The 17,871-nt window shown below is 34.3% G+C and overlaps 2 protein-coding genes across 5 annotated transcripts; one reads left to right on the top strand and one right to left on the bottom strand.

Moving 5' to 3' along the window:
* Positions 1-6,709: 6,709 nt before the first annotated feature.
* Positions 6,710-11,597, top strand: LOC132065721 (putative pentatricopeptide repeat-containing protein At5g59900). Of its 4 annotated transcripts, XM_059459242.1 has the most exons (6): positions 6,710-7,050; positions 7,336-9,691; positions 9,907-10,015; positions 10,207-10,276; positions 10,903-10,955; positions 11,528-11,597. In XM_059459242.1, the coding sequence occupies exons 1-2, from the start codon at positions 6,818-6,820 to the stop codon at positions 9,500-9,502; spliced, it is 2,400 nt and encodes a 799-aa protein (XP_059315225.1). In that variant the 5' UTR covers positions 6,710-6,817; the 3' UTR covers positions 9,503-9,691; positions 9,907-10,015; positions 10,207-10,276; positions 10,903-10,955; positions 11,528-11,597. The 4 variants fall into 4 exon arrangements, with proteins under 4 accessions (XP_059315225.1, XP_059315223.1, XP_059315221.1 ...); XM_059459240.1 differs by having other exon boundaries at positions 6,710-9,691; positions 9,965-10,015; XM_059459238.1 differs by having other exon boundaries at positions 6,710-9,691.
* Positions 11,598-13,332: 1,735 nt separating this feature from the next.
* On the bottom strand, positions 13,333-16,435 carry LOC132065720 (actin-depolymerizing factor 4). Its single transcript, XM_059459237.1, has 3 exons — positions 16,294-16,435; positions 13,968-14,233; positions 13,333-13,827 (listed from the first exon to the last, which is right to left on the bottom strand). Exons 1-3 carry the CDS (start codon positions 16,294-16,296, stop codon positions 13,677-13,679), a joined length of 420 nt encoding a protein of 139 aa, XP_059315220.1. The 5' UTR covers positions 16,297-16,435; the 3' UTR covers positions 13,333-13,676.
* Between the last annotated feature and the right edge of the window lie 1,436 nt (positions 16,436-17,871).

The following is a 17,871-nucleotide window of genomic DNA, read 5'->3' as shown; positions in this document are numbered from 1 at the left end:
GGCATTTTAAACATGACTAATCGTTGGTCAAAGTACGGAAAAAACGTGAATTTCAAAACTATTCAAAAGAATAAAGGCTTGGAAATTTTACTAAACCCCTATTGCACACTAATTTAGTGCGCAAAAGGCACTTTGATTCTTTTTTTTTAGTGGGGTATTTTGGTGCCTTTTGACAATTTTTGGGTTAAAAAAGTTGCGGACTCTTTCAAATGTACTCAAACTTCTAGCCTTGTGGAGGTAAACCAACTTTCAATTGGTACTGTGTGTTTTGAAAATGTTAGAATAAAAAGAAATCAGTATGATTGACAACAAAGACACGTAATGCTTCAACCAAGGTCCTTAATATTTTAGCAAAGACCAAAATGCCCTCACTGAGGACGACAAAAACTCTTGGATTGTGGCTTATATATAGTAGTAAAGTAAAAGTTAATTAAAGTCTTTCATAATAAATATTTAAAATATTTTCTCTGCAATATAAGATTAATAGTAAATGTTCTTGATATTTGTCATTTTTCGTAATTTAACACTTAATTTTTATTTTTATTTTAAAGGATTAATCAAACCCAATCTGCTTGTCAAAGCACTCAAAAACACTTTACGAATGAATTAGCCAAACACAAATTGTTTCTCATTAAAAAAATGAAAAACACTTTTCAAAATAAGCAGTTTTTAGCTGGTTGGACAAAAAGAAGTTGTTTTATGGGTGTGTTTGGTATGACGGAAAATGTTTTCCAAGAAAATTTTTCTTAGAAAATAAGTGATTTTCCTGTGTTTGGTACGAAATATGATAAAATATCTTTTTTTTTTTTGGTAACTGGACTTTTGTATTACCAGGGAAATATGTACAATCTTTACAAACACACCCAAAGACTGGCTAAACAGCCCACCTTTCCTCACCCTCTCCTTTAACATTTTGAAACTATGAGAACAACTTATAGCTAATGACGGCAACTGTTACAGGCCTTCCCCAAGTTTCATGAACTCATGGATAATAGTTCATGTTTCTTAGTTGTCCAGCAATTTTGGTCTGCCCTTCTCCTTTGGCGTGTATTTCCTGTGCAATCAGTCTCAGTACTCTATCTCCAGTGTTAGCTTTCGCCTGGAAAATACTTTGATTCCTCTCGATCCATATGTGGTAAATACAGCAAGCCAAAGCCATCCTATATACTTCTACTTTGGCAGATTTCCCTATTCCAAATTTAAATTTCATTTGAGTTCATCGACTCACCTATGCTACCCTTTTGCACACACAACCAACAAGCATTCTCCTCCATATCATGTTTGAGAATTGACAAGAAAAGAGTAGGTGTTCTAAGGATTCATCGATTCGGCATAGTGCACACTCGGGGATCGTAGTCATACCCCATTTTATCAATCTGTCACGTGTTGCAAGTCTTCCATGAATGGCAAGTCTCATAATGAATATCTACTTAGGACACCCTAAGTTGTTACATACCAATTTCCTCCAATCCACTTTTATAAACTCACCTCTCAGCTTCATAGTGCACGAACCCCTTCATAAAATATCATTTTAAAACCATTTGCATATATTCAAAGAAAAATCAATCACAGAATCTGTCGTAGATGTGAAATTTGCTAATTTACATTCTCAGCTTTCTTTAAAGTGTTTAAATTGCAGTGCAAAATTCAGAGTGCAACTTCTCGTGGTGGGGAGTAGGGGTTGGCTGCGAGGGATGGGGAGTGGAGGCAGGGGGTAAGAATTTTTTTCTTGTTTCTTATAAAAGAATTTATAAAGGTAATGGGGTTGGGTGGTGGGGATGGTTTTCGGGGTGGGGCAGGGCGGGATCAATGAAAAGAGATGTGAATGCATTGATGTGTTTTTATAATTCGAAAAATATTTTTCCTCAGATTTTATGGAAAAACATTTTCTCCTATTTTGATAAAAACACATTTCTCAATATATTTAATCCAACCAAATAAGAGAAAATAGGAAAATATTTTTCATACCAATGACACCCTATATGTAAAGAATTGTTCTCTAGAACAACACCACTAAATATTTGCAAATTCACCCGATAATATCCATATAACTCCAAAACTGCCCTCTCATCAAATTAAAAGTAACATTTCTAAACCCCACATTTACATCTTTATCAAAGGGCAGTCACAAATTAAGCAACGCTTCCATCATCTACAAGCCAAATGAACCCTTCCCTTCGCTGGAGCAGACCATTTTACGGTTACATTCTCCGGCACCGGCGAACTCTTTCCACAACACGCCACGTCATCAACAATCAAGAAAACAACAAAACATTCATATCAACCTTAAACAACATCATTCGAAGCAAACAAAGCTAGAATATAACACTGAACAACTCCATTTCGACTAAACTAAAACCCCATCACATTGAGCAAGCTATCAGTCAAACCCTTCATGGAAATTACAGAAGTTCGAAAATGGAGTTTTTTTGTGATATTATCTGGTCAATTTGTTCGAAAATGGCATGAATTCCTTTTGCTTTGAAATTGGGTTGTGTAGTAGGTATAAAAATTGGAGGGAATTTTTTTCTGAGCTTGACACGTGTCTTCTGTTAAAACTAAGATAAATAAATGTTAAAGTATAAAAAGAGGTACTTACATATATGTGCAGTCCAAACAAACAGTTTACAAGGAGCATGGCCCAATACTTTTTTCATTTAAAATAGCCAACATATATGTACATTGAATTTCATGAAGCCAAATTTATTTTAGAGATATTTTTTTAACTTCTTCCCCAGCTACATAGAACCCTCTTTAATTTTTTATTTTTTATTTTTAAAATCTGTATAAAATGATGTATAGAAGCGTATATACATTACTTAGACACTATTATACATTATATATACATTGCTTATACAATAATATACATTAGTGTATACATCCTTATACACTATTCTACATGACCTATAAAGTATATATAAATGTATAAACATTGTATAGTGATGTCTAAACAATGTATGCACAATATTTTTTGTATGTGAATCCACACACTTTTCGAATTTGGTTACTCATTTCAGAGATTAGCTTCAGATGAATCTACGAATGTGGTAGCTTCACATGTTAGTGTCTTACAACCCACTTTTACACCAAGCAACATTACTGGTCTCTGTGGCTAATGTGGCCAACTCATGCCTTGAGAATGCTGGAGACATGGGCATTTGACAAAATCCTGGCTAAATGGTAATGGGCAATTGTATAATTGGGCAATTTCTAGTAAACTCAATGGCCCAATAGACACGGGCTTTAATTTTCTCTATAAAAAAAAAGATGGGAGAATGACGTATGTAGGGGTGTACGAACCAGGGTTGGTTCAAAATTTTTTAAAAAAAAAACCAATTGCGTCGATTTTTAAATTTATACACCAAACCAAACCAATAAAATTCGAATTTTTCAACCTCGGTGTACTTATCTTCGGGTTATTCGATTTCTCGGGTTTTTTGGGCTTTTTTTTCAAAAGTTTATCTGATCGTTATAAAGTTTACTTCAAATATTCTTTTAGTTCTAGTAAGAATTAACTATAATTGGGACAGATACTTTGCCTTAAGAAAATAACATAATGTGAGAAGAGTGATGACATTGATAAATTATTCAACAAAGTAATAAAATCGGTTAACATAAATATTGCTAATTAATAAGCCATAAAGAAAATGACCATCTAAAAATACTTGTCATGAATTATCATAAGTTATCTGGATAAGTACAAATTACATAACAAAGAAAAAAACTTAAGTGAGTATCTTGGTCAGAATAAATGTGTAATTAAAGAATAGATATCCAACATTATTATCATTCCAAACCTTGTCTTACGATTTTTTTTTTTAATTTATGCTTGAGCGGGTTTCGGTTTAACCTCGATTATTTGAGAAAGCTCAAAGTTGCACGCGAAGGGCAAAAATTAAAACTTATTGACATAAGGGGCATAATTTAAAGTTCAAGCTTGAAAAATTTAATAAATAAATAAAGGGCACTACGAAAAAATGAATGGTAATAAGTGTATAATTGGGCAATTTCTAGAAACTCAATGGCCCAATAAACACGGGCTTTAATTTTCTCTATAAAAAAAAAGATGGGAGAATGACGTATATAGGGGTTGGTTTGGTTGGTTCGAATTTTTTAAATACCAAACCAAACCAATTACGTCAGATTTTTAAATTTATACATCAAACCAAACCAATAAAATTCGGATTTTTCAACCTCAGGTTTTCTCGGGTTATTCGATTTCTCAGGTTTTTTGGGTTTTTTTTTGGGAATAGTCTTGATGCAAAACATATATATACACGTAAGAATAGCGTATATTTACTAATAAGATACAACTGATAATTAAGGTGTTTCTTAAGAAAATAACACAAAATGTGAGAAGAGTGATGATATTGTATTAAAATATTCAACAAAAGATAATAAAATCGGTTAACATAAATATTGCTAATTAATAAGCCATAAAGAAAATGACCATAATCTAAAAATACTAAGTCATGCTAAAATAAATCCTACGATTTAATAAGTACAAATTACATAACAAAAGAAAAAAAAACTTAAGTTATGTATTTTCACCGTAGTTTTATGCAAAATTAAAGAATATTTAAATTATTATCATTCCTAGTGGTAAATTGAATTTCTTTTGTTAGCATTAGTGTTGAGTTGATTTTGGTTTGGACTTTATTTGAGTTATTAACATCCATAGGATATAAAACTTATTGACATTCAAAATTCTAAGTTCAAGCTTGAATAATATGATAATAAATAAATAAAAGTACGAAAAAATTTAAGAAATATTTATAAATTACATTACAAATAAATATTTTTATGTATAAAATATTTTAAAATTGAATACATATAAAATTGGTTTGGTTCGTATTCGGTTTGACTTTTTTAAAACTTAAAAATTTTGCCCAAACCAATTATGGTGGGTTTTTTTTGAAATAACCAAGTCAAACCAAACCACTAGTCGGATTTTTTTCTCGGTTTGATTCGGTTTATCGGTTTGGTGCGATTTCTCGGTTTACTTTGTACACCCCTAGACGTATATATACACGTAAGAATAGCGTATATTTACAAAATATGATGATATATTTTAGTTTACAAAACATATCAATAGATTTTTAAATTTCTGTTCAAGGCTTTTCGCTCAAAATTTTGCATAAGAAAACTATATGTAATGTGTATTCTCGCTCAAGACTTAAAAGTATCGCTCAATATTTTGTGTATGAAAATTATACTTGTAGGATTTATTTTACTGGTATCTACTTTTGAAGTCAATAGTTGTTTTATACGTTTTTTTTCATATGTCTTTAAATATTTTAAATTATTAATTACGGTGACTTATAATACTTTTTACATAGTTTTCAAAAATGTAAATTTTATTTCAAAAAATTTAAAGATTCTATGTTTAAACACGCGATCAAAATTAAGAAGTTTGAGTTTCATAAATAAATCTATCAAACAAATTAGAATCATGTGTTGGGAGTATAAAATATGTATATCTCTATTTAATATCTCTTAAAAAATTTGATCAATATTTTGTATATAAAACTGTATGAAATTAATATGTATATCTTGCTCAAGACTTAAAAATTTCGCCCAAAAATTTGTGTATGAAATATGTATATCTAATTAGGCTTGAAATTCTCGCATTTTTTGTATATGAAAATTGTATAAAAAGGGTATGAAATATGTATATAATTGTACAAACTTTGTATAAAGTTCATGTTATTTTTTAAATTTAATGTACTGTAGATGATTAGAAGTTAGCTATATAATAATATATAATATAACATTACAATTTGAATCTCGCTTCGAAAGTTGGATGAAATTTAATATACGTACATCAACATTGTATACAACTTTCATATAATATTAATACAACATTTCATTGTAGGATTTTACTTTTACTGGTATCTACTTTTGAAGATTCATATTGTGCTTGCACTTTTTTTCTTGCAAAGGTTTTTACGGAGACTTTAGAGGCGAAAACTTGTGGCTGGCAGTGACGATTAGCAATGCTCATGTGATGTATGCTTTCACCAAATAAAAGTAAACATATTATGGAGAATTCAGAGGCATCCAGATTTACTCAATAGAGTTTCATAAATAAATCTTGAAACAATTAGAATCATGTGTTGTCGCTGGCGAAAGTTCTACAACAAAGGAATTTCGTCCCGCCAATGAACACCGTCGTGGCTGCCACCGTTTCCCACAATAGAACCGCCCATTTTATTTTGTTTCCGCACCACATCTCCATCCCCGTAACCACCGTGAAACACCCCAAAATAGTCATGAACCCCGTCAACACAATAGATCTAAAGCAGTGGTTGAGTATAACGGGAAGAAGGGGAAGGGAAGGGTGGGACGACTCTATTTTGAATAAAATAGAGACCAGAGAAAAGGGGAAGGGAAGGGCGAGCTTTTAGTTTGTTCAACCTTGTATGTTTTGTAATTAAGTTGTTATGTTTTGTATATAAGAAAAAGTATCGGTATATTTTGATAATATAGTATCTTAAGTAGTATTATTAGGTCATTTTTTCCTAAAAAGATGAATATATTTGAACTAAAAATATAATGAATGTGTATATTTGAATCGAAAATATAACGAGGGGTATATCTAAACTGTTTCTAATAGTACATGTGTATATTGGACCATTTTCCGAAATAATAATTGCTCTCTAGAGAAACACCACTTAAAAATTTACAAATTCACCCGATAATATCCATAAGACTCCAAAACTACCCGCTCATCAAATAAAAAATAGCATTTCTACCCCTCATATTTACAGCTTTATCAAAGAGCACTCACACATTAAACAACGCCTCCATCAGCCAAATGAACCCTTCCCTTCGCCGGAGCAGACCATTTTCCGGTCACATTATCCGGCACCGGCGAACTCTTTCCACGTCACCCAACAATCAAGTAAACGACAAAAACTTCATAACAACCTTAAACAACATCATTCGAAGCAAACAAAGTTGGAATATAGCATTAAACAGCACAATTTCCACTAAACTAAAACCCCATCATGTTGAACAAATTATTCTTCAAAATCTTGATGATTCCAGGTTGGCTTTAAGGTTCTTTAATTTTCTTGGATTACACAAGAGTTTTTACCATTCAACAGCATCCTTTTGTATTCTTATACATTCACTTGTTCAGTCCAATCTTTATTGGCCTGCCACTTCACTTTTACACACCCTTTTGCAAAGAAAAGTGAACCCAAGATTTGTTTTTGATAATTTGTTAGATACATATGAAAGATTCAATTTTTATCACAGTTTGGGGTTTGATTTGCTGACTCAAAATTATGTACAAGATAGGAAAGTAATGGATTCTGTGTTAATTGTTAGGCTTATGATGGAGCATTCATTAGTACCAGAAGTAAGAACTTTGAGTACTGTGTTGAATGCGTTGATTCGAATCAGACGGTTTGATTTGGTTTTGCAATTGTTTGATAAAGCGGTGAATTCGGGTGTTGAGGTTGATGAGTATGTTTATACAGCTGTGCTTAAGAGTTTGTGTGAGTTGAAAGATTTTGAAAAGGCTAAGGAAATGATGAATTGGATTGAGAGAAATGGGAGTAAATTGAGTATCATTTTGTACAACATATTGATTCATGGGCTATGTAAGGGTGGAAGAGTTTGGGAGGCTGTCAAAATTAAAAATAATTTGTTGGGTTGCAAAGGATTGAATGCTGATGTAGTTACATATTGTTCTTTAATTTTGGGGCTGTCTAAAGTGAACGAATTTCAGGTTGCTCGAAGTTTAGTGGATGAGATGTTGGGACTAAGTTTGGTTCCGCGTGAGGCTGTAGTGTCGAGTGTTGTTGACGGATTGAGGAGAGGGGGTGATTGTATAGCTGCTTATAGATTAGTTGATATGACCGGGAAAGTTGGAGTTGTGCCTAATTTATTTGTTTATAATGCATTGCTTAATTCTTTGTGTAAAGACGGGAAATTAGATGAAGCAGAGTCTCTTTTTGGTAGAATGGAGGATAAAGGGCTGTGTCCGAATAATATAACTTATTCCATCATGATTGACTCTTTCTGCAAACAAGGGAGACTTGATACTGCAGTTCTTCTTTATAATAGAATGCTTGATAATGAGGTAGAATTAACCATATATCCTTATAATTCTCTCATTAATGGCTATTGCAAGGCTGGAAAATGTAGTGCGGCGGAGTCTATCTTTAATGAGATGATTGATAAAGGATTGACCCCGACTGTTGTAACCTATACGTCATTGATAGATGGTTATTGCAAGGAAAGAGAAGTGCAGAAGGCCTTTAGGCTTTACCATGAGATGACAGGCAAAGGAATCTCACCTAATACTTTCACTTTCACTGCACTTGTCTCTGGTTTTTGTCGTGCACGCATGATGGTAGAAGCAAGTAAGTTATTCGATGAGATGGTGAAAATGAGCGTAACTCCTAATGAGGTCACTTATAATGTCTTGATTGAAGGGCATTGTAAAGATGGGAACACCATGAGGGCTTTTGAATTGCTAGATGAAATGGTGAAGAAAGGTCTCGTTCCCGACACGTATACCTATAGATCTCTGATAACTGGACTTTGTGCAAAAGGTCGAGTATCCGAAGCAAAAGAGTTTGTTGATGACCTTCAGAAACAGCGTCATTATCTGAATGAAATGTGTTTCTCTGCTCTCTTACATGGTTATTGCCAGGAAGGAAGATTAAAGGATGCATTAACCACTACCGATGAGATGGCAGAAAAGGGAATAAACATGGACCTTGTGTGCTATGGTGTACTTATTGATGGAACTCTAAAGCATCATGATATGAAATATTTATTAAATATTTTGAAGGAGATGCACGACCGAGGAATGAAACCTGACAAAGTAATATACACTAACATGCTTGATGCATATGGCAAAGTTGGAGATCTTAAAAAGGCTTTTGGATGCTGGGATATAATGGTTAGTGAAGGATGCTTCCCAAATATCGTGACGTACACCGTGATGATAAATAACTTATGCAAGGCTGGATTAGTTGATAAAGCAGAGATATTTTACAAGGAAATGTTAGCTAGGGGGTTAATACCTAACCAGTTCACATATAGTTGTTTCCTTGATTATCTCACAGGTGAAGGGTACATCATAGAAGCTAAACAGCTTCATGATTCAATGCTTAAAGGGTATCTTGCAAACACTGTGACATACAATATAATTATAAAGGGTTTATGCAGATTGGACCAAATTCAGGAAGCGGTGGATATTTTGCTTGAAATGAAGGAGAATGGTATTTCCCCTGATTGTGTAAGTTACTCAACTATCATTTATGAATTCTGTAGGAGGGGTGATCTGTTAGGAGCAAGAGGCTTGTGGGAATCCATGTTGACTAATGGTCTGAAGCCTGACGCAGTGGCTTATAACCTTTTGATTTATGGTTGCTGCATCGCTGGAGAAATGTCCAAGGCATTTGAATTGCGTGATGAGATGATAAGAAGTGGTCTGAAGGTGACTCATGCAACATATGCTTCTTTAATCCAAGGAACCTGAAAAATGAGTTAGTCCACCAGATCAAGGATCAGTTACTATGATCAAGTATTGACTATCAAAATTCAGGAGATTTGTGCAGGACATGAGCAAGTCATCTAAAATGCCTCATTCATGAATAGTTCAAGGTCCTGCCGTTTTTATATGAGGACCATGAACTAAGATTTGGGCATCTTTAGAACTACGACGAAGGTACTTCCTTTTTCATTTCTTTTTCCAGTATATCTAAATCCAACTGTTTAACGAAGCAGGTTTTGGGAGGAAATGGAACAATTCCTCAAGGTCTGGATAATGAACACCCATACTTTTGCTGCTTGTATCATGTATGAGTTCATAAAGACCTTGATGTTGTTTGTCCTACTTCCAGTTGCTTGTTATAACTCAATTTTATTTTCTACTCAAATTAGGTTTTTCATTTATCTCGAGCTGATCTTCATGACTGGACTGTTTTCCCTTCTCTTATAGAGCCTGGTGTTTGGTATATATCAGAGGGTCTCGAAGTTACTTGGAGATATGGTACAAAATAATTGCCAATATTTACTTTTTCTCTTTAGTTGAATGCTTTAGTTGAACTGGTTTGTGAGTGATTTCATGAGAGGCCGTGCATGCATATCACTGTATGTTTGTATTTTCTGGAGTTACCATGAGTTGGCATGATTGTTTTCACTATTAGTAGGTGATAATATACTTGGATTTTATATTTGCAGGACTTTATTCATACAGGCAACTGTTAATATGCTGTTGATATTGAAATTTGCAAGCTGGTGTTGCAATCAGGTATTAAAAGATTGTCCAGATGCTGTAAATTTTAGGAGTTGCTCTTGGTCCACACTGCAGAATTTCCCTCTTGTTTTTCTGTGGGTTCTTGTTGCACGCTAGGTTACCCATTACAAGACATTTCATGCAGTCTGTTCTGCTATTCACAGTACTCAAACTGATGAGGGAGTATGCACATTCTGCTAACTTATAGAGGTGTAGAAGCGAGTAGTTCGCAGTATCACTGAAGATGTTACTTCTTTCCAATCTGAATCCTGTTATGAATTGTGGAACGCAAGCAGTCACTTTTCCATCTTCACTTAATTTAGCTTGGATGCTGTAAAATTTGGTCAAATCTGGTAGACCATTCAAACATGTCCAGGTAGGAAACATTACAGAGTTGGATCTCCATGTTCTGTGATAATTAAGGAGAATAACAATCACATATCATGAGCTTATATGAGAGAGTGTGTGTGTATGTGTGTTTTTTATATAGATATATTATTGTGTCAGATGCTATTGGACTAACGAGATTTTAATTTTTTGTTCTCCGTCAAGAGTTATCAAATTGGTGGTGTACCTTGAGCTTTAATTTGTGCTTACTTTATCTATTTATTTTTGTTATGTTGTTTTTGTCATTGGCAGAGACATGTAGCAAAGATGGTACGACTGGCGTATGTTAGAAAAGGGACCAGCACAGGTCTATGTCATAGCCCATAGGGTTGTCGCGTCAACTGTTTTGGTGACTGGAATTTCTCACACTTTGGTAAGGATCACCAGCATTTGTTAGTTTTGCTTTTCCTTATTCGTTCTTCTTTTGTGCTGTGCCTGTAGTGGGCTCTTGTGCATTTTCTGTGTTTATCTTGCTGCCCTTTTACATCTACTCTAACCCATTCATGTCCTCACCTTAATTGAATCATTATTCTTTCCGTTTTTTGTTTCTCTGTTCCTATAGTTTTGCGTGGGATGACAAGCATGGTTCGTTCTTTCATTTCTTTTGGCGATACAGGGCAAGTTGAGTGCATACGAAGCAGATGGCAGAAAGGATTTCGTGTCTCAATTAACAACTCACAAATCCCAAATAAGTTGAGATAGGCTAAAGGATTTCCTGTCTCAATTATCAACAACTCACAAATCCCAAATAAGTTGAGATAGGCTGTACGAATTCTTCATTCTCATTTCACTCTATTCAGGTCCATCTACACTCAAATGACAATTCGATGGACAGTCCAGCTCATTTGACGCCACATTTTAGAAGAGTGACCAGCACAGCTCCATGTCATAGGGTTGTTGCGTCAACTGTTTTGTTGTCTATGGAATTTCTCACATTTCGGTAAGGATCATCAGCATAGTTAGTTCTCATTGTCCCTAATTATTCTTTTCTTGTGCTCTGCTTGTAGTAGGTTCTTGTTCGCTTTCTCTTCTAACCCATTCATGTCTTCGTTTCTTGTCGCAATACAGGGCCAGCTGACTGCATACCAAGCAGATGGCAGAAAGGATTTCTGTCTCCATTTATCAACAACTCACAAATCCCAAATAAGTTGAGATTAGCTGTACAAAATCTTCGTTCTCATTTCACTCTATTCAGGTCCATCTACACTCAAATGACAATTTACGGTCCTGTTCATTTAACACCACATCTAGGTCTTCAACTACTATTTTTCCTCTGCAGCTGTCTTTAGCAAGCATGAGAGAACACCAAGGCTGTTGCTCGCGTTCTCAGCTTTTTTTTTTTTGCTGGCTCATGGTGGTAAAGGGTTGATCTTTTCGCCACTTTGCGTACTTCATCAGGAAAAGAAAAGGATCAATCTTCTCGCTTGCCTTGCTTATTTGGAGCAACCTATGCACGATAGTCTTGAGAAGCTATTATGCCCCATTGTGAATGATGCAAAAGGCAACTCACTGTATTAAGTATTTTGATGTCAACAACATACTCACTGTAATCCAAGGAATATTTTGATGTCATGCACCTAGTAACCCCAAAATAAAATGGTTATCAGTCGTTATGGCTTATGTAGTTACGTACCCATATCACATGTATTCTAGCCTTTTAGGTTAGCATGTTCGGTGAATTTTGAACATGCCCTTTAGTGCGGATCAAGAAAATGGGTGATTATAGCCCTTTAGTCCTTTACAATTTGAATTAAACAGAATGGTCCTGCAAAGATGTCTTGTATGTTATTTTTAGATCTCGTGTATAAAAAAGAATGTAAAAAAATATAAAACCCAAAACAAATTGTAAAAGGTTACAAAATCAATTGACTTGTCAGCATCTTGGTGAATTCAGGCATTATGGTTTGTTTTGATATCTGGTAGGAATGGTAATAAAAAAGGTCTAGATAGGTGAGCCTAGTGATAGGGAGGTGGTTTTAATAGCTTCTTACCTAATACATTAATGTATTTATAGTTAAGGAAAAAAGCACCAACATTGCCGCTCTCTTCTTGTGGGTTTGGAGGAATGGGAGCGAAAGCCTCATTTTTCTAATTGAACAAAAGAGTGGAAACCACTGTTGTCTCCGACATGGACCTAGTGAAATTGAATTAAAAAATTCGGAGTACCAACAACTAGACGATAAGATATCATCCACCTTTATTATAACTTCATAGTGAAAACTTTAATCGAATGTGTAGAAGACAACCTTAATCAATTGACTCGTCTGCATGTTGGTGAATCCATATCAATCTCTGGCACCCTATCAGTCAGTAAAGCGCTATCTTGTTAAGCCATTGTTTTAAAGAACTGATGAAAAGCCTTCCTCGAAAACTTTTCCAATTCTTTCTTTCAACCAAGTACTATTATAGTGAAGTTTTCATGTTTAAGCAGAAACTGAAGAACACCTCCGGATAGTTTTTTACTTTTTACAAAAACTGAATATTTTACAAGCGTTTGGTTGAGAAAATCTTTCAAAAAAAAATTGTTATCTTCACAATCTTATTAATCAAATTCGCAACTTCCAGGGGAAAAGAATCCTTAGTGGCATGAAAGAAATGATTTCAACCTATGTGTACAATGTCAAATGGAAAAAGGTATTGTAAAGATGCCAGCAGTAAAATCAACAAGATAAACGAAATTAATGTGAAGTAAACGACTATAAATGACTCAATGGCGAACAGTCAGCATTTCCAAGGATCAAATATACAGAAGTTGCAATCAGGTCAGCTATCAATAGAAACATACAAACCAAAGAAACAACAATCAAGGATTGCTAACTGTCACCGGCTCCAAACAAGAGCAATTCATTTGCACACATTTCACACCATAAAGCAAAATAAGATCGAAACCACATCAGTTATCTAGAAGAAGACTTCACCGTAAAACTCGATAACAAACCACCACCATATTTCCCTCCTGTCCCGACAGACTATTAGCATTTCTCGAGCAAAGCAAGAACACGTCTGTTGCTGTACTAGAGGATTTTATTTAGCTGGTGCGGCTTTTAAAGACATCCAGATCCATCTCAGTTGGGTCAGTTGCCTGCAGCTCCACCTGAATCCCGTCCAATTCCCTCTTAAATCTATCCTTGGAACTAGCATAGATCATTTTGCTTCTAACCTTTGCCGTATCAGGTGACCTACACAAAGCATCATAAACAAACACAAATATGAACAGTTAGAGAGCACATTCACAAGCATGCAATTAATAAACTACTGCTGATTTTTCCTTTGAAACGGTAAAACAATTGCTGATTATATTTAAGAACAAATGCAATACCACGCAATAAAGAAAATCCTGCTCTTCTGGCAACTCTCCGCCGTCACGAAGTCAAAATCATACACTGCATATCGACACTCATCTGCAGGCATACTAGCAGCAAAGTCCTCATAAGTCTCAGCAGGTTCACCAAGCTTTTCCACGATGACCTGCTTTTGCTTCTCCTCAATTTTGTATACTATGAAGCGATAAGTCCTCTTAGCTTTCAACTCCAAAAACTTCAGCTTGCAATCGTCATGGACAGCCATGCCTGATGCCGCATTAGCCTATAAAGAATTTCAAGGTGAACAAAATAGAAAGTTGAATTATTGCAGTAAGAAACCAGAGGGAAAAGGTATGTCCACAGCCACTTAAAGAGAACATGCAACCTAGTGCATTGTAAACTTGTGCCCCACCTTCTATTCATGAACATAATCAACTTCTGTATGCACTGTGCTACTTAGCATACAGCATATAACCTAATGCACGTCCAAGTTTTACATGAAAATAATGGACTCTGGTATTTACATGCAACTTAGCATGAAAATGATCTTCTTCTGTATTCACCTTCTATTCATGAAAATAATCAAATTCTATATACACCGTGCTACTTAGCAACAACATATAACTTAGTGCATGTCCAATTGTTTCCTCCCTTCCACTCATGAAAATAATGGACTCTGGTATTTACATCTAACTCAACATAGAACAGATAAAAAAGGTAACACAGACCCACGTGTTTCCCACCTTCTATTCATGAAAATAATCAACTTTTGTATTAACCATGCTACTTTCTGAAGAAGTTATTTACTTCTAAATATTCTAGATTAAAAAAATAATGTCCTACAAGTCCAATTAATGCAGTTCACAAGGACTTGTTTTTCAGAAAGCCAGTAAGCTCAATTATCTAATATTCGTATCAAAATGGGATGATGTTTGTAATGTATATTCTTGCTTAGTTTTTTGGTGCAACATGGCAGTGGCAAACATGTTAGAGTCTGATGGTAGACTCCATCTGCTCATTACACTCTCTGTGATGGAAAACATGTTAGAGCTTGATGCTAGGTTGGACTTTATCTGCACGTTACACTCTCCGTGATGAAAATACCTTTTTCTTTTAATGTACTTTCTCCACCTTCAGCTGGCATACATCAATAAATCTAATAAATCAAAAAATGTCACGATGCCTGTGTGGGAACTAAATTGAGTTAAGCCTGATGAATTGGGTAAATCAGCTGGTTTTTGAGCGAACATATCTTCAACAAAGCCGTGATGTAAACTTAGCCTAGATCTATTCTACGGAGAACAGTGGTATGGTAACCAGGAGAGACCCCTGAGCTTCAAAGTGTAGCATACTTTAACTCGGAGGCAACCCAATTTTGATTACTAGTTCCATAAGTTCAATGCTACATCTCCACCAGATGCAAAAATAAAGGTATAGTTGCTGATCAACTAAGGAATGACTGTAGAACACAAATAGACTGAAAATTATTGCGTAACAAAACTAGCCAAGTGAATCAGAAACCAAACTATGGTTCTATTTCAGCTTATACTAATAAGCATCTATATATATATATATCAGGAAGACATTTTCTCGATCTTACATTCCTATGATTATAAGCAACTTTAGCTCTGCGGCATCAGCACCAGCAGAACATTCTCCACTCAATTACTACGCTACGCTTGTAAAATCCATAATTTTCCAGCTACAACCTCTACAGCAAACCTAACTAGATAAAACTTGAAGTGAATCACTAAATCCAAACAACCCTGACTTTGTATGCTTCTCGGAGAAAGCAACTCCTAAGCCCCAAAAAAAAATCACGGATCGACCTAGTAATTGGTCAGGGCGGTTCACAATTTCTTTGCTGAAGGCACTATTAAGCCCCCCAAGTAGTTAAGGAAAAATGGGCGCTTTTGATAAAAGGACTAAGTAGAGAAGATCTTCTTGGGTTGTGATAATCCAAATTCCATATAACATACAACTAATTAAGGAGATGCAAATTTTGAGGACCTAAAGTAAATGCAGGTAACTGAACAATCTCTAAAGACTAAAAATACTGCTAAATTGAATCGAAACACATGAGCATCCAGAAAGCCTGAATCGTAAGATGTTCGTCTAAAAAACAATATGGATCGAACAAGTAAAAAGGTCCAATTCAAATAGATCGAGGTAAACAGTGCAGCAACTCAGATCCATTGACTATAAGCAGAACCTAGGGTTTCCACATAGATGATAAAAAAAAAAAAAATACTAAAGCACAGTTCATAAAGCATATAGGAAAACACAAAACGACAAGTTCGAAAATGAATAAAATTAGTTTGTAAAAGTTTAAGGAAAACTTGCCATGGCTACTCGAGATGATCGGAGAAAATGGAAAGGATCCGAGAGAGAAAATCTAGAATTGTGCAGATATTTATGTGCTAGTACAAGTATATGTATATATATGAAATTTTTTCCCTTTTTCTGGAATTTTTTTCATGTTATTTGAAAACCTGTTTGACGTGAAATTCCAAATACAACTTAGAAATTATATTTGGGATTTAAAAACAAGTAAAATCATTTTTTACTTCTTCCACTTTCAGTACAGTCAAATAATTAAATATTTTTAGCAAAAACTATAACCAAACACAACTCCATCAAAATTCCAAATAAAATGAAAAATATTTGATGTTCATGGCCAAACGCCTACTTACCCCCTCTGTTCGATACGCGCTTAAAAAATTAGCTCATGTTTTTTAAATAAAATTAAGCCAAATGAATTAATTTTTTTTTCGCTTATTTTAAGACAAAATAACTTTAAGTCAAGTTAAGCAAACACTCAAAAAATCCAAACGGGCTCTTAGTAAAGACAATTCAAACATTTACTCCCTCCGTCTCAAATTATCTATCCTGGTTATTAAAAATAATTGTCTCAAATTATTTATCATTTTAGATGTTAAAGACATTATTAATAATGTTTTTTCTATTTTATCCTTAGTAAAAATTTCTCGCATTACGAAGATGATACGTAAATAGAGCAAATATTTAATGGAAAAAAATTAAAACTGAAACATAAATAAGAGTAAAGTGGGTTAAATACCCCCTCCTAATTACATTTCTTAAGGGGCGTGGAAAACAAAAAAGCGACAAATAATTTGAGACAGAGGGAGTACATGACAAATTTAAATCCACAAAATTCGAAGAAAATTTTAATACATTACACGCATTTTTAATTTAGTATCTCAAAATTCAAAAGTTTCTTTTTTATTCCTTAAATTGTGACACTTAAATTAGTACGGAGGAATAATATATACTCCCTCCGTCTTAAATTATTTGCCTTTTTTTATTTTATACGTCCCTCAAGAAAAATTAATTAGGAGGAGTACTTGATCTACTTTACTCTTATTTATGTCTAAGTTATAACTTCTGTTCTTTAAATGTTTAATTTATTTATGTGTTATCTCTATTAATAATAAAATTATACTAAGGATAAAATAAAAAAAATTAATTAAACCTTAAACTTTTAAAATAAAAAATAATTTAAGATAAATATATTTAGTAACTATGATAAATAATTTGAGACGGAAGAGGTGGGTAGATGTAGAGAGAGAGAAAGGTGTTAGATAGAAGCGTAGAGAGAACGTTGAGATTGGAAAAAACTCGTTCAAAATTGGAAATTCAGCCCCTCGGTAATCGGTGACCCGCGTGTCCCCACCCCTCCGCTCTTATGTATAATGATGGCGGTCATACTTCCTTGATGCTAAAATGAAACGCCAATTATATGTTGCCGCGTAGCAAAAACGAAAAGCCTAACATCCCCACCCTCCGAAGCCATTCGATACACATTTCAAATTGGTATTAAATCTATTCGTACGATTTGAATTTCTTAAGTTGTATTTTTTTTTATAAACATAAAAACCCATAAGTTGTAAAAACCATCAA

This window comes from Lycium ferocissimum, chromosome 7 (genome assembly GCF_029784015.1).
Source record: "Lycium ferocissimum isolate CSIRO_LF1 chromosome 7, AGI_CSIRO_Lferr_CH_V1, whole genome shotgun sequence".
NCBI classification, from domain to species: domain Eukaryota; kingdom Viridiplantae; phylum Streptophyta; class Magnoliopsida; order Solanales; family Solanaceae; genus Lycium; species Lycium ferocissimum.
Note: the sequence above shows the minus strand (reverse complement) of the source record. Positions and strands in the feature narration are given on the sequence as shown.

Coding starts and splice junctions, on each gene's coding strand:
- LOC132065721 (XM_059459241.1), top strand. CDS start 6,818: ATGAACCCTTCCCTTCGCCGGAGCAGACCATTTTCCGGTCACATTATC.
- LOC132065720 (XM_059459237.1), bottom strand. Junction 13,828..13,967: donor AGGATTTTCTTTATTGCGTG/GTATTGCATTTG, acceptor TGCTTTGTGTAG/GTCACCTGATACGGCAAAGG.